Source organism: Penicillium riverlandense, assembly GCF_028828495.1.
Source record: "Penicillium riverlandense strain IBT 135883 chromosome Unknown utg000001l_segment0_segment0, whole genome shotgun sequence".
Classification (NCBI taxonomy): domain Eukaryota; kingdom Fungi; phylum Ascomycota; class Eurotiomycetes; order Eurotiales; family Aspergillaceae; genus Penicillium; species Penicillium riverlandense.
In genome coordinates this window covers 1429811-1444336 of record NW_026643194.1, presented here as the reverse complement: position 1 = coordinate 1444336, position 14526 = coordinate 1429811, and the positions used below count along the sequence as shown (strand labels likewise).

General features: G+C 51.9%; 5 protein-coding genes across 5 annotated transcripts; 4 read left to right on the top strand and 1 right to left on the bottom strand.

The window, feature by feature from the left end:
- Positions 1 to 220: 220 nt before the first annotated feature.
- On the top strand, positions 221 to 1705 carry N7474_000594 (H(+)-transporting V1 sector ATPase subunit H; the record flags this gene model as incomplete). Its single annotated transcript, XM_057192009.1, has 2 exons — positions 221 to 1032; positions 1093 to 1705. 2 exons carry the CDS (start codon positions 221 to 223, stop codon positions 1703 to 1705), a joined length of 1425 nt encoding a protein of 474 aa, XP_057056962.1.
- A 305-nt stretch (positions 1706 to 2010) lies between these two features.
- On the top strand, positions 2011 to 3581 carry N7474_000593 (Zn(II)2Cys6 transcription factor; the record flags this gene model as incomplete). Its single annotated transcript, XM_057192008.1, has 2 exons — positions 2011 to 2206; positions 2254 to 3581. 2 exons carry the CDS (start codon positions 2011 to 2013, stop codon positions 3579 to 3581), a joined length of 1524 nt encoding a protein of 507 aa, XP_057056961.1.
- A 1337-nt stretch (positions 3582 to 4918) lies between these two features.
- Positions 4919 to 5835, bottom strand: N7474_000592 (uncharacterized protein; the record flags this gene model as incomplete). Its single annotated transcript, XM_057192007.1, has 2 exons — positions 4919 to 5072; positions 5156 to 5835. The coding sequence occupies 2 exons, from the start codon at positions 5833 to 5835 to the stop codon at positions 4919 to 4921; spliced, it is 834 nt and encodes a 277-aa protein (XP_057056960.1).
- Positions 5836 to 8796: 2961 nt separating this feature from the next.
- On the top strand, positions 8797 to 11740 carry N7474_000591 (uncharacterized protein; the record flags this gene model as incomplete). The annotated part of the gene is made up of 4 exons (XM_057192006.1): positions 8797 to 9047; positions 9170 to 10106; positions 10159 to 11594; positions 11656 to 11740. 4 exons carry the CDS (start codon positions 8797 to 8799, stop codon positions 11738 to 11740), a joined length of 2709 nt encoding a protein of 902 aa, XP_057056959.1.
- An 867-nt stretch (positions 11741 to 12607) lies between these two features.
- On the top strand, positions 12608 to 14425 carry N7474_000590 (uncharacterized protein; the record flags this gene model as incomplete). The annotated part of the gene is made up of 1 exon (XM_057192005.1): positions 12608 to 14425. One exon carries the CDS (start codon positions 12608 to 12610, stop codon positions 14423 to 14425), a length of 1818 nt encoding a protein of 605 aa, XP_057056958.1.
- Positions 14426 to 14526: the final 101 nt, after the last annotated feature.

Sequence of the window (14526 nt, the reverse complement as noted above, 5' to 3'; positions counted from 1 at the left end):
GGAAGAAGAATAATCGGCCATGGGGGAGTGGGGGGAGAAAGGGAAAGAACAGGTCGAGACACAAGGAATCGATGCCACGACGTTACCAAGTCTTGGCGTGGCTGCCGTCATTCTGTCCTTCCGTTCCTCAATCCACCACCTACCATAACGTCCTTCCTCCTCCACCACCTTTCCCTCCTTCCCCAATCTCCTCCTCGTCTGGGGGCTCCCCTAATTCGCCATGTCACTGGAGCCGCCCACCTACCTCAGCTCTCTCCAGAACAACATCCGGGCTCGCCCAATCCCGTGGGAGGGCGCCGTGCGGGCGGGTAACATCACCGATGACCACCTGAAGAAGATCAAAGCCGTCGACAAGGTGCGCCCGGAGCAGCGGCGCCAGACAATTGGGGAGGACCTTCCCGGTTATACCAGCCTGCTTGCTGGCGGCGCGGGGGGCAAGAGTATCCTGGAGTTGGCCGCTCGACGCACCGATATTGTGCAGTATATCCTGGTACTGGCATCGGACCTGATCCAGGATGTCCCCTCTCTCGCCGATGCTCTGATCGCACACCCAGAACCCTACAAGCCCTTCCTGCCGTTCCTGCAACACTCGACCAACACCGAGGACCCGATCCCGCTGCTCACGTCGACTTTCCTCACAGCTCTGGTGTCGCACAGCCTCGTCGCCTCGTCCAAACCCGCCGCCAGAGATGAAGAAGCTCTGTCACAGCTGTACACCTATCTCTCCACCTTGACCAAGAACCAAGATAGTGGCCTGCAGGACATTGGCGTCCAGGGGTTTTCAGAGCTGTTGCGGAAGACACGATCTCGGGAGATCTTTTGGGCCCAGCGCCAGCAGACCCTAGAACCTTTGATCGACACGCTCCGTGCGGCAGCAGGGGCCAAAGATAATGGGAGTACTTTGGGTAGCGGCACTCGCAGTGTCGAGCCCGGGCTGTCCGGTGGTGTCGGTCTGCAGCTGCTCTACCGTGTTCTCCTGGTGATTTGGCAGCTTACGTTTGAGGGTGCGCTGGTGGGGGATGAGTTGCAGGAGTAAGAGAGAGACCTTGGCCGATGCTTTGCGAACGACCTGTCTGACTGTTTACTACCTAGGAACTACGAGATCGTCCAACTATACACCCACCTGCTGCGACTCTCGCCCAAGGAGAAGACAACTCGTCTCCTCATCGCGACGCTATACAATCTGTGCTCCAGCAACCGGACTACAATACTGCCCATCGCCGTCTTTGTTCGCTTGCCGGCTCTGCTGAGCAATCTTTCTGGCCGCCACCTGACCGACCCCGATCTCCTCGAGGACCTGAGTGCGCTGTCGACGATGTTGGACGAATACACCAAGACGCAAACTACCTTTGACGAGTACGCCGCGGAAGTTCAGTCGGGCCACCTGCGCTGGTCGCCTCCCCACAAGAACCCGACGTTTTGGAAGGACAACGCCCGCCGAATCCTGGACGAATCGAACGGCGCGCTGCCCAAGAAACTCGCGGAGATTCTGGGCAAGGACTGGGACAATGACAAGCAGGTGTTGGCGATTGGGTGCAATGATGTGGGACACCTGGTCAAGGAGCTGCCGGAGCGGCGCATGCAGTTGGAGCGCCTGGGCCTGAAGACGCGGGTGATGGAGCTGATGGCGGACAAGGACGAGTCGGTGCGCTGGGAGAGTCTGCGGGCCGTGGGCGAGTGGCTGCGGTATACATTCGACGGGTGATGAAATGGATGCACATATACTCTTTTTTTGATTCTAGCTTGTCCAACAACCATCTTGTTCTCGGTATTTATACATCCCCCGACGCTCCACGGTGGAGAGAGATCGGCCGCTAGATAGTTTCCGGGAGCGATCGTAAAGAATTGTTTTACCCGTTCAGGCCAAACAGAGAGAAAGTCTAAGTGCCCGGGTTGTTCTCGTCTATCGTCGGGGTTCTTGTTCGCCACAGTCCGGACATTCTCCGTGGGGTTCCATTCCCCGCAATAATTAATTCTTTCAGGGCATCATCATTCTTATCATCGTCAACCATGTCGCGATCCTTCACCGGCTGCAAACGCTGCAAGGCGCGTCGCCAGAAATGCGACGAGCAGCGCCCAACCTGCGGCCGCTGCCAAACAGCCGATGCGCAGTGCAAGTATGCGATGCAGCTGCAGTGGGGAGGCCGAGCGTTCTCGCGCTCGCGCTTCGGGGCCTGCGTGGGTGACGGCGGCATGCAGAGACTGGGTGAGTGCCTCCCACGCCTCTTTTACTGCGCACACACACTGACTCAGGTTGCTCTTCTCCAGAATACTCGCCAGGGGAGTTCATCTACACCACCAAATCCGCCAACTCCGCCAAGTCACCGACCGCCGCAGACCGCGAGCTGGCCTTGACCCAACCGGTCGACCCATTCTCGTCGCTGTCCTCCGATCAAAAGGCCCTGCTGCATCACTTCATCAACGATGCGTCCCAAATCACCGCGTGTCATTCGGGCATGCAGCAGGATATCTGCCGCATGCTCGTACCCATGGCCCTCCAGACTCCATCGCTTCTCTACGCCACCACCGCCCTCTCCGCCATCCATATCCAAGCTCTTCACAATCAGTCCGAGACGGTCAAGTCGGCACCAGATATCGCCCGACTGATGGCGCTCAGTCTGGAGCATTTTCGAACGGAGCTTCAAAACCCATCGACCAAAGGCTCCGAAGCGCTCCTCGCCACCGCTCGCACACTTTGTCTCGCAGAGATTCATTCGGGGGCTATCCACCCGAACTCATGGCGAGCACATATCGAGGGCGCGAGGGCTTTGATGAAGACCGCTGACACGATGGGAGAAGATTCCCCGCGCTCAGCGGACGGGTTCCGCCGGTACCTCGATCGATGGTATCGCTCGATCGTGTCGCTTACGGCATTGACGGGGAATGGTCCCCCGATTGGCGATTTCTCTGACTTTATACCACCGTATGACGTCGGCCAGGAGGAGTCTCCGGATTACCTGGATGACTATTGGGGCTTCACGTGCGATCTAGCAACCGTCTTCCGTCAGATCGGGGCTGCGGCCTGGCGGAAACACCAGTCGGAAGCCGGGGAGGATATGCAGGGTTTTGTCGCGGGAGAAATCCCCGGTGACGTGGAAGACGACGCTGCATCTTTGGAGTTCTCTGTCCGACAACTCATGGACCGGGGCGCCAGCTCGCAGCCCTCGTTCTACCCCGGCGTCGCGGAGGGAATTTCGCCGGAAAGCATGCAGCAATTGATGCTTTGCAACGAAGCATTCCAGCACAGTGCTCTCATTCAGATCCATCGCCGGCTCCGCAGAACACCCACGACCTCAGTTGCCGTCCAGCAGTCCGTCCAGCGGATTCTGGAATGCGCAGCCCAGATCGGTCCGTCATCCGGACTTAGTCCGTGGGTGATGCTCACAACACCACTCTTTATTGCGGGCTGTGAAGCTCGCGTCGAGGATCGAGATATGGTCAGGCAGTTATTGTCTTCTCTGCATGATACCATCCGTATTCCGAATGTGCTGCAGTCCTTGACCTTTTTGGAGCAGTACTGGGCCAATCAAATTAGTGAGGATGAAGATTGGAATCATTTCCAGGGTATGTCTTATCGATAACCTGTGGTAACCTCTGGTGGTTACTTACACTGAGTGCTAACGATATTCGAAGATCGAATGAAATTCGATTTCATTCCCTACTAGGAACCCGGCTGCCACGAGAGCGAGTGTATATGTCTGATGTGCAACGACTGACGTTTCCTGGATTATTTGTGTGTCTCGATAGCTTTGGCGTTTAGGCTTGGAATGGGTGGCTTTCGTGTTGTTGATATTGTTGTTTTAAGCTCTGGGCCGGTACATATGAGCTGAAATCTCTATTGCTTCCGACTGTACAAAATGCATACTACCTCCGATGGGGAAATAAATAAAGATTAGTATATAAGAGCTCTCTATAAATTAGGTCGTGAAGAGAGTGGCAGACTGACCCCCTTCAGTAGGACTCCAAATCTGCGAAATCTCCATTGCAGTATGTAGTTCAGCGGGGCACGGACGGAAATCAACTAACCATATCAATACAAGGGCCGTGCTCTCCCATCGCTTCAAAGCATCATTATCACCTCTCCTCCGCTCAGTCCCCTCATCGCCACGGGCAAAGCCAAGAAGCAGAAGGAAAAGCGGCAAATCCTGTTGGATCAACTGTCACTTGAGAAGATACTGCACGCCACAGTATAAAACGCAGACGATTGCAATGCCGCTATACACGGAGAGCGAGTCCCCACTGCTTTGGGTATTGAAGTCTGCCGTCTCTGCATCATTCACGGCATCCGCCATCACCATGGCTTCGCTCAAGAACTCCGCGGGGTCATCCCAGGTTCACCCGCGCCTTGAACGCTCGTAATATGACGAGTGGTATCATTCCTGAAATGAATGAGCCGGAAGACATACCCTACTGTATCTGACATCCTAATGTTCCAAGTTTGGAGACACTTCGGGCCCTGATTCAGCGCTATCGGGCTGAATGTTAAAGTATAGATGGGCACTCTAGTAGCAGCGTATATCTTTAGTCTTAAGTCGTTGATATTAAGCCTCTATATTGCCTCTTATGCGAAGATAGATCGTCTAAAACCGGACGATAATTAGTAGATAAAGGCTATATAAAGCTGGTTCATCTCTAACTAGACTAATTATAGCATTTTTGCATCGAAATCGACCATCTATCGAAGAACCGGCTACTTTATAGCGGTTGGCCGTAAAGGCACTATGTTTAGGTTAGCTCTCTCTGTTGTACATTTTGCAAAGAAAAGTATAAGGACAAATTTGGATTGTAGTAAATTTGGACAATACTTGTAGGCATGGAAATCATTTTGTAGTTCATGTTTCGTAACTAAGAGGGCTAAGCGAGTAAACAAAAAGAAGCAAAGAATCCAAAGAGAATCATCCCAAGCGCGATTACTTGACTAAAATTTCCATTTAGAGGTATCTCCATCCCAGTCCCGTTCAGCCCATCGGTCCCCACGAGGTGCTTTAGCTAGCCCAAACAGAGGGAATAGTTCATTGCCGGCTTCACGCTTGCGTTGGAAGAATTCCGGGTCTCTAAATCCCACGAAATGGCTAAGTATGTATGAAATATTAGTAACCTGATGCCCATTGCCTTGAAGTTTGGATCTCGAAGACAGGGATTCTTCAATACATACATTGTCTCCTTCTCAGCGTTCCATATCACGTTATGAGGGCCGGGGGCAACTGGCAAGATTCCGATCTCCGCAGCTTTGCTAATTGTCATCGACGTATCAATATCATCCATTGATATAGAGGTGGTTTTGACTGACTTGAACTCCCTTAGGAAGACGCTACGAATAGACTTGCGGGTCTCTGACGGCAATGCCCAATATGAGCTAGCCTCATCATCATCTCCTAGCGTGAGCCCCTCCAGTTTTTCAAAGACAATCCAGGTTATATGGCCACCGGGCATGGGTCCAGTCGAGTCTTGCGTGCCTTGCTCCCACGCCAATAGCTTCGGTGTATTGGTTGATCCCTTCTGGGCCAGAGCTTTATAAGCCTTGAGCTCGGGTGGGGTAAATTGAGTGGCCTCGCGAGCCCGAGACACGAGGTCTGCCTCCTCAGCCCTCTCTGAGGGGATTTGTTTCACGATTCGGAGGTATGCGTAGGCTGTGGCCTCGTTCGCAGGGCGACTTGCATCACGGCAAAGGAATCTTGCGGAGGCGAGGGAGGTGTGAGACTTCGCTTCTGGGCGTTGCTCAACGTGCTCATTGAGCTTTTCAACAAGCTTCCACTTCGATAGAACTGGTTCTTTAAGTGAAAGGATCTTGCGCTTGTTGATGGTACTATCAAACCAGCTCTTCTGATCTGACATCGTGGATACTATTGAGATGCTAAGGGGTGTGCATTGTAATCAGTCGAAGTATCAAGAGGATTTGGAGAGGGTTGCAATACAACCCCCAGGGATCCTCGGATTGGTTCGGATTGGTGGAAGAAACCCGCAGGCCCGAAAGGGGACAAGAGGCTTGAGATAGAAGAGAGTTGGACAGATGGAAGATCTACTGGTTGTAGCCGTATCCAATCCAGGCCGGCAGTGGCTTGCCGAATGTAAGACTAGTGATGAGTTGATTCATAAAGAAGGAAGAAGATGATAATGAGCCATCAAGAAAGGGAGGCGGTGAAATGTAGCGCCTAGTATTAATATGTAGAAGTGGTTAGCTAGTTACGAACTATACACTTTTAGCTTTTCTAACTATTTTTATTATCTTACGTCTAGAAGAAGAGGCTTGTTTCTACATTTTGCCTCAGCCTCTTCTCATGTGAGACGTATAACCAACCTATGGGATTAGCTATTTTAATCTAGTATTATGGAGGACTTAATTTTGAAGTCCAGATATCAATAGTAAGTTTACCCTCGGAGACTGTAGAATCTCCAACCCATCGACAGTTACACGCACTCCTTATCCCTGAGCGCGCACGCTAAGAAACCGCTATCGTATGTGGCACGAATGCTGTAGCTCGGCGCTATAGCAAGAGACACCAAGCCAAGCACCCTAGCTCCCGTTGAGTTTGTAGAACTTGTTGGACTATCAACTGACATGTGTATTCTTTTGCTCCTATTCGCGAGCGGTTTTGGGGTTTGTGTGTCCGTGACGGCTGAAATAAGTAGTTTGTTTCTCGGGATGGTGAGTACATGCTTCTTCTTGTGGCTATGCTTCTTGAGAATCAAAGGTAATGTCATGGTTTTGATTTTAGTACCCAGGGCATTGCTCATTGCGGCTGTTGCTGCTGCCATCCCCCTGGCGGGGGAATGTGTTGGACTATGCCATGGTAGGCAATTTGCTGAACTCAAAGCGGTGACGAATACCGGAGCAAAGCTGACTTCTACTCTCTCGTCCTTCACAGCGGCCGGGGATATAAGCGGCAAAGGTGCCTCATCGCAGCTCTTCATCATTAGTCTAGGTTCTCTGGGCGGGTAGATTTTGCTCGCATGGCACGTAACGAAGGTAGGCAGGGCCACTACTAGACATTACGCGATGCACTTTGCGTCATTTTTGGCGGCTTCTGAGTATAACGCTAAGTGGATGTGGGATGTGCGTGGCTATGATCTGGATCTTGGAGTAAGGATGGATGAATAAATGGAGAGTGCAGATATGATACGCTTATGGTTTATGATTATAGAAATATCATCAACCGTAGATCTAAATAATAACCCTAACGATATGCTTGCTCACCGAGCTAATGTTTCCCAACAGTTATGGTTAGCAAGTATCTGGGGCAGTGGTTCTGCGTGACCGCGGCGTGGTTTATATTGATGAGTTCGACAAGATCAGTGATGTGGATCGTGTCGCATCCACGGAGATATGAAGCAACGGTTGAAACAGAACCAGTCCCTTATTATTACTATTATTAGGCCCCGCGACTGGCAACAGACAAGCCCGGCACGTCAGAGGCGGTGATTTGTGTCTGTACCCGCTAGCTGGGAGCTTGCCATGCTTTATACCCGCCGCTTGCATACCCTCGTGCAGTCCGTTTCTCAATGGAGGCGACTAGACTAGGGTATCCGGCCGGTATCCGGCCTGCTGGTGGGGGGAACTGGGGAACCGGATCGATCGATTGAGATATCAGATGGAGTTCCGCAATGAGTTAGTCCCACCGCGCAATAGATAAGAAACAGATTGTATGCACTCCGGGCGGGATTAGGGTTCGGATCATAGCGAAAAGTTACTCGAGCGCCATCACCGTCTCGCTAGCGCTAGTTTTCACTGTTCCACGGTCGCATCGGTTTCTCCAATCGACAGACGAAGTCGGTCTCTGGACATACTACACGCTATGCAACCATGTCTCACACTTCCCGAGCGGGGTTCTTCACCGCCAAGGGCTAGGAATTTAAATCCGCCCACTGAGCACAGAGCAAGGGCATTGGCCAAGTCCATCCCGCCTCAATGTGACATGAACGGCACTTGCAGGAACTGAGCGAGACGCCCGGTCTGATATTTCGCTGATTGGTGCTAGGTATCGGCGCTACTGTGCCACGGTTCGGCCAGGTGCACGTTCAGCCCAATGAGGCAATAGTGCCTGGACGAGGGACGGCAGAAAAGGGGCAGAGAGATAGAAAGACTCTGGACCCGCAATAATATAATATTTAATTGATTATTGTTATTATTGACTTGACGTGATCCACGCCCGCACGGATGTGATTGTCGACAGTCGTAGTATTCAGGCCACCCCTGGTTGACATGCTAGTTCCTGCGCATGAGCCTAATTGTGTATCCTCAATGTTGCATGAATAGAGCGACGCGTCAGCGAGAGCGAACCATGTTGATGACTGCTGGTCGGGGTGGTCATACTGACTGGAGGTACTCGGGGGGGACATCGGGCCAACCCCTGAATTGCCCCATGGATTAGCGCCCACTCCCGATCCACGACTCAAGGGGCGTGCGCCCGCCAGAAGACTATTGATCTGGCCCCTCGCCGATAGAGGAAGTACTTAGAGTACATGGATAGAGGACTCAGATTACAATAAGGGAATTCCAGTCTAGTTAGGACTCCTAGGCTATAGTAATACGAGGAATAGAAAAGGGACAAAGAACAGAAGAGAGAAAAGTATCAACAACTACACTACGGGACTAAACTAATCCTAGCACGTTCTCGTGGCGTTCGGCCCCTGGATCCACTTGTTCGTCCCGCCCAGAACTCCTTTTCCTCGTCCTCACCACTTAGCCATCCTTTCCCCTTTCGTCTCTCTCCCAATTGGCGCGTGCTCTCCTTTCATGCTCTGCGACTTTGTCCGTCGATCCCATGGCTATTTTTTGATCGTTGATCTGGGTGTCTCATGGCCTCTCCCGCTCCTCCTGACGGCGCTTCCGTCGGCTCACCCTCTTCCTCTCTCTATTCTTCTCCTCCACCTGTAGTCCGCCGAAAGCCTCTGCCCCAGCATGCCGATCTAGGGATTACTATTGCTCACCCCTCTCCTCCTTCTTCCATCCCTGATAATAACCCTACTTCCCCCCCTTCCACCACCACCCTCCCTAGATCGCCATCCCCCGTGGAGGGAGCTGTTTCGACATCACCCAACCCCAATCGGTATGTGAACCACCACTCACTGACTGGCGCAAGTCCATACTACTGGCGCTGGTCCTCTATATGTTGTCCCGGTTGTTCAAGTCATGGAAGACTAACGGTCGGCTCTTATCGCGCATTCCTAGATTCTCACGGAGCACATACCCACCGCAGCCCCTACGAATCGACACTGCTGCCTCGGCGTCCTTCCTACAGTCCGTGATTGAGGACGAGGAGGACGACGACGACGACCAAGGGGGCGCCGACTACTTTGACAACAGTTACGAACATCAGTTTACGAATGGCACCTCACTGCACAGTCGTCTTGTGAGCGAACCCTTCATTCCGGTTCTCAACTCTCCTCCCCCAACCCAAAGGCGGGCGACTACTATGGCCTTGCACCCGCCTGTGAGCCGACCACCACCACTTCATATCGACGTGGACGGACGGCCGCCACCAATGAGCGCGGTCGATCCCAGGCAACCCAAAACACCCGGAAACAAAATCAGTTCTTTCTTTGGCTGGAAAGGTTCTACATCTCCCGGAGCGGAATCTTCTAGTACCGAGATTTCAGATACCGGCCGCTCACCACTATCATCTCCAATGCCTCCTCTAGCCAACGTCCCCATCAAACCCCCCTCTTCCTATGACACCAAACCTAATGGCTTCCACCCGCCAGTACGAAACAATTCAAACAAATCCTTAGGCGATGCCAGTGTTCAGGACAGTGTATATGCGTCCAAGTTTGCCGACCTCGAAAATGAATTGCGAGAGATCAGTTCTGAGCTGGCGGGCTCCATCCGCCGAGAGATGGAACTTGAAGACCTGGTTGAACGACTGCAGTCTGAAGGACCAGATGTCAATCGGCGTACCAGTGACTACTTCTCCGACTCTGGAACTAGCAGCTCAATTCGTTATGCTCTAGACTCCGGTCATACCGAAGATGTGGAAAAGATTCGACGGCAACATGAACAGGAACGAGCACAGCTGAAGGTTGAACTGGCCCAGAAGCTGCAAGATGAACGGTCACACCGGACGGCATCCGAGTCCCATGTCCAGCTTCTGGAGAGTCAAGTGCAACAGGTAAGATTCAGACCTTGGATATGATCTCAAATATGTGCTGACTTTTTATTAGCTTCGACGCGAGAGAGTAGACTTATCCGATCTATCAACCAAGACCCGGGAACTCGAGACTGCCCTCGAAAACACCCGTCGGAAGCTGATTGAAGAGCGACAATCCAAAGACAACTTCGAAGATCTCCTGACTGCCATGAGGGTCGAGTTGAACCAACTTCGAGACGACCGGGATCAGCTTCGGGATGGCGACACCCCACAGGCCGTGGCGACCCGGTTAATGGAAGAGAACGAAGCTCTCAAAATTGAAAATGCCGCTTTGGCCCAGTTGCAGGGCAGCCGATTTGCCTCCATTTCGGAAGATGGCGCGGCTCCCAAGCGGAACTCGGTCTTCGGCGGTCTCGGACGGTCGAACTCGGTCGCACGCATGCCTGGCAAGTCTGGTGGCCTATCTCGATCCAACTCTGTGACGGGTGTTAAGGAGAGCCGCGAGTCCTTGGTTGAGAAGGTCAAGGAGATCGAAGCACAGCGGGACGCGCTTCACCGGTCATTACGAAGCCTTCTTGACCGCCAGGCGTTCCAGGCCCGCGACTTTGAGAAACGCATGCGGATTCTGGAACTAGAGCTGGTTCGGACTCAGGGCTCTGCTCCTCCGCGCAGGCTCGGCTACGAGAGGGAAGTACGCAACCTACGAGATGAGGTGAGCCACCTTCGCCAGCGCGCAGAAGATGCTTTGGATAGCAAGTGGCAGTGCGAGAAGAATCTTGCCGGTCTCAAAATGGATCTGGACCGTGCCGAGCAGGAGACCACATCTCTCCGTGTGCTTCTGCAAGAGCATGATGTCTCCGCTTCCGACGCTCAAGCCGATGAGGTTCTAGCAACGTCATCTTCCCTAGAATCCGCCTACCAGCAGCTACAGGCCCAACGGAACCAGGCCGAAGGCAGCGGCGCGAACTCCCAACAGCTTGTGGCCTCTATCCAGCGCACGGATGCTCTCGGGAACGAAGTCAATCACCAACTTCAAATGAACAGCTCTCTGCGCGAACGTCTTGCCAACGCTATCAACAAGGGTGAGCGTGACCAGCAGTGCTCGACTGAGCGTATCAATGTTCTTCAGAACCGACTCAAGGGGTTGGAGGACTCCCTCGTGCAAGCTCAGCAGCATTCCGAGGAAGAGATGAGCAAGCATGAGGAGGAGATCCGCCAGCTGAAGGAAAACCACAATTCTCAGCTCATGCGCATGAAGAACGGATCGCGTGACCCCGTCACTCTCTCTCCACGACCACCAAACACCCCCTTCGGGGCACGCTCGCCGCGTCTGGAGAAGACCACCAGCGGAGACGGTATCCCGCTGACCCAGGTAATCCAGCCTGAAGCCCTCGAGAAGCAGGTCAAGCAGCTCGAGCGAGCCCTTCGCGATGCGGACATGGAGATGGAGGAGGTGATTGGACGGATGAACCGTGCCCAGATCGAAGTGGCTGAACTTCAAGCTGAGAGGTATGTCACCGTCACTGATTTTCTTGTCGACCCATAATACAGAGACTAATTCACCACACAGAGACGAGGCCCTCCGCCAAACCCGTCGCCTCCAGACAGACATTCAAGCCGAGCGTGACGCCTTCAAGTCGGTGCTTGGCTACTAAACCAAGCCGGCTAACGCCCTTTTTCCTGCTTTTTTTTTTAATTCTATCATATATCATTGTACCTACACCCCATCTGCATCTGCATCTGCGATCGCACCCACTCGATTGGGTTGCGGTGGTGTCTCGGAGTTTGGTCCGGGGAGTCATTGGAGAAATTTTTGGGTTGGATATCTGCCTCTGCAGTGCTGATTGATTATATTTGTTTCTATTTCTACGAGACTTCCAAGGCTGGAATCTCGGTTCTTTGGGTGGTTGACGATGGGTCGCCACTTGTATATACAGACGACGGCGCTATGATCTGGGGTAGATACCTAATTGAATGTACAGTATAGGCTGACGGCTACCACAAAACGCATACATCACCTTGTTTATATTTAAGAGTTTAGAGGGGTTTGTCCTGCCTGTACCCACGTCGTGCTATAAACAACCCTAATTTTTATTATTGTGAGCTTTGAATAGTACTATCAACTTAGTAGATAGCATGATTATCCCTACAGTTTAAGTCATTTGTAGTAACGTATGTCTACAGAGTGCCACATTTCTGATCGTCTTTGTTTGTGCTTGCTCTTGGCTGCTTTGGCCCATAAGTTCAGCGCCGCGATTCCCGCTGTAGCTGTACTTGAAATTTTCGGCCCCAACTTGGGCTGATTCCGCTAGCACTTGCCAGTGGCTCTTTTTAGTGGGCCCAACGCATAAATAATTTAATCATAGTGCTTTGGTCAAGGCTGAGACCTAGTCAGGTGACTAGCTGCAGCTTTAGCAGATCTAATTAGCCCTCCGAATAAATAATAACAGTCTCACCCTCCTTCTAGGGGGCAATCCACTGCAAGCGTCCTCCCTTTTGGTCTATGCATGTGATTCAAGGCCATGAAGACATTCAGTGGCAACTACACCTTGCCCCCGGATGGAGTGAACTTTGTGTCCAGTCCCAACGTAAGGGGTACCTTGGATATTCTCTGGAGTTGCCTGAGCGTCCTTCTGATCTGCACTTGGTCTATCATCCATCCGGCAGTTCCATTTCAGACAAGTCCTCAACGCAAAATACAAAAATTCAACCGCGCTGCTGTTCGACTGTTCTGGAAGTTTTCTTGGATGCTCCTCAACTTGCTCGCACCTGAATGGTCTCTTGCCAAAGCCTGGGCCGACTACCAATCCGTCTCATCTCTGGAAGATGGCTTCAAGAAATTTCAAGAGCAAGATGGTGTCCCTTGGAGTCGCGCCCACATTCATTTGGCCAACATGGGCGGTTTCGCCATTCGGTTCTCTTCGTCCTCTATGCCTGCGCCCAGCGACGACAAGAATCCCAATGTTTCAGCTTTGAGAAGCAAGACAGATGATCCTTCAAATGGCTATCATTTTACCTCGGCTCGGGCTTCATTCGTGGCCACTAGAGAAGACTCTAATGCTGCTGTTGAAACGGAGCTCTCTGGGAGTTGCAATAATACGACACAACTAAATCGTTCAAATTCGGCGCCGGTATCCAGCTCAGGCCGACCGGAGAGTTCGATCAATAACAACCTCATCAACGTCCAGTCCAGCCCGGATATCGTCTCACTTGAGAAATGCGTCACCGTGGGCCAAACTCAGAAGGTAGATGAGCAGAATACCTTACCGCAAGACGTGAAAGATAAGCTGCAGCTGTTGGATCGCCTTTTTGGGAAATTTGATATTGAAAAAAGGGTTCGGGACAGCTCTTACTACCATGGACTGCTCCCATGGGTGCCGGATAAGCAGAACCGCGATGCTTTCCGTGAAGCATTAGAGACGGTGGATATGGCCTTCTTTCCCAGCTCTTGGGAGAAAGCCAGATTTCGCAACTCTGCGGGCGTTTGGTTTGGCAATCTTTTTGTCCTCCAAGGAAATCTCTGGGTTTTGGACGCGAAGCAGCTGCTGCTCGCACGCGAGCTCGGAATCATCGAACAGCTTCCTTGCATGTCCGATGACGAACTCGCAGACCGGAATAAGGCCGATCAATTGGTGAAGATATTTGCAGTCCTCCAAATTATTTGGTTCCTGATCCAGACAATTACGAGACTCGTTCGACACCTTGCAACTAGCCAGCTTGAGATCTTGACACTCTCCTTCGCAGTTTCGACAGTATTCACATACCTTCTACTGTTGGAGAAACCAAAGGATGTCCATACATCTGTCATTCTCTCTGCAACCCGATACGCAACAAAGCAGGAGCTCAGTCGGGTGGCCGTCGCAGGTCCTGGCTGCTATATATTCCCTAGATCCGATCTCTGGGTTCCAAGCAATTCCTTGCACGCCATTGGAACATCACAAAGAGCCGATAACGCAACATTGGCAAATGGCGCGGCGTTTAGCGTGTTGATTCTTGGATTGATCCACTGCGTGGCTTGGGATTTCGTTTTCCCCACACTAATCGAGAGAGTGCTTTGGCAGGCAAGCTCAATCATAACGGCCACTGCAATTCCAGTCATGTACCTTCTTTCAAAGATAACGAGTCTTACCTTTTCGCACTTCAGCAAGTGGCTTCCCCGTGCTTTTAACCAACAGTCTATGTTGGTGACTGTTATGTCCAATAACGTGGCGGGCCTGTTCTTCTTTGTTTTCTTTGCTGCTAGATTGTTTGCCGCTGTTGAGGCCTTGCGTTCTTTGGCATTCTTGCCCTCGGGGGCATTTTCTACGACTTGGACTGACAGTATACCTCATATTGGTTGATATTTATACATAGAACATTGGAGTTAACGGTCTTGGATGATGCAGACGATACAGCAATGGAATTTAAAGACTGATGTTTCTTTCTTTTTCTCGCCCTTCTT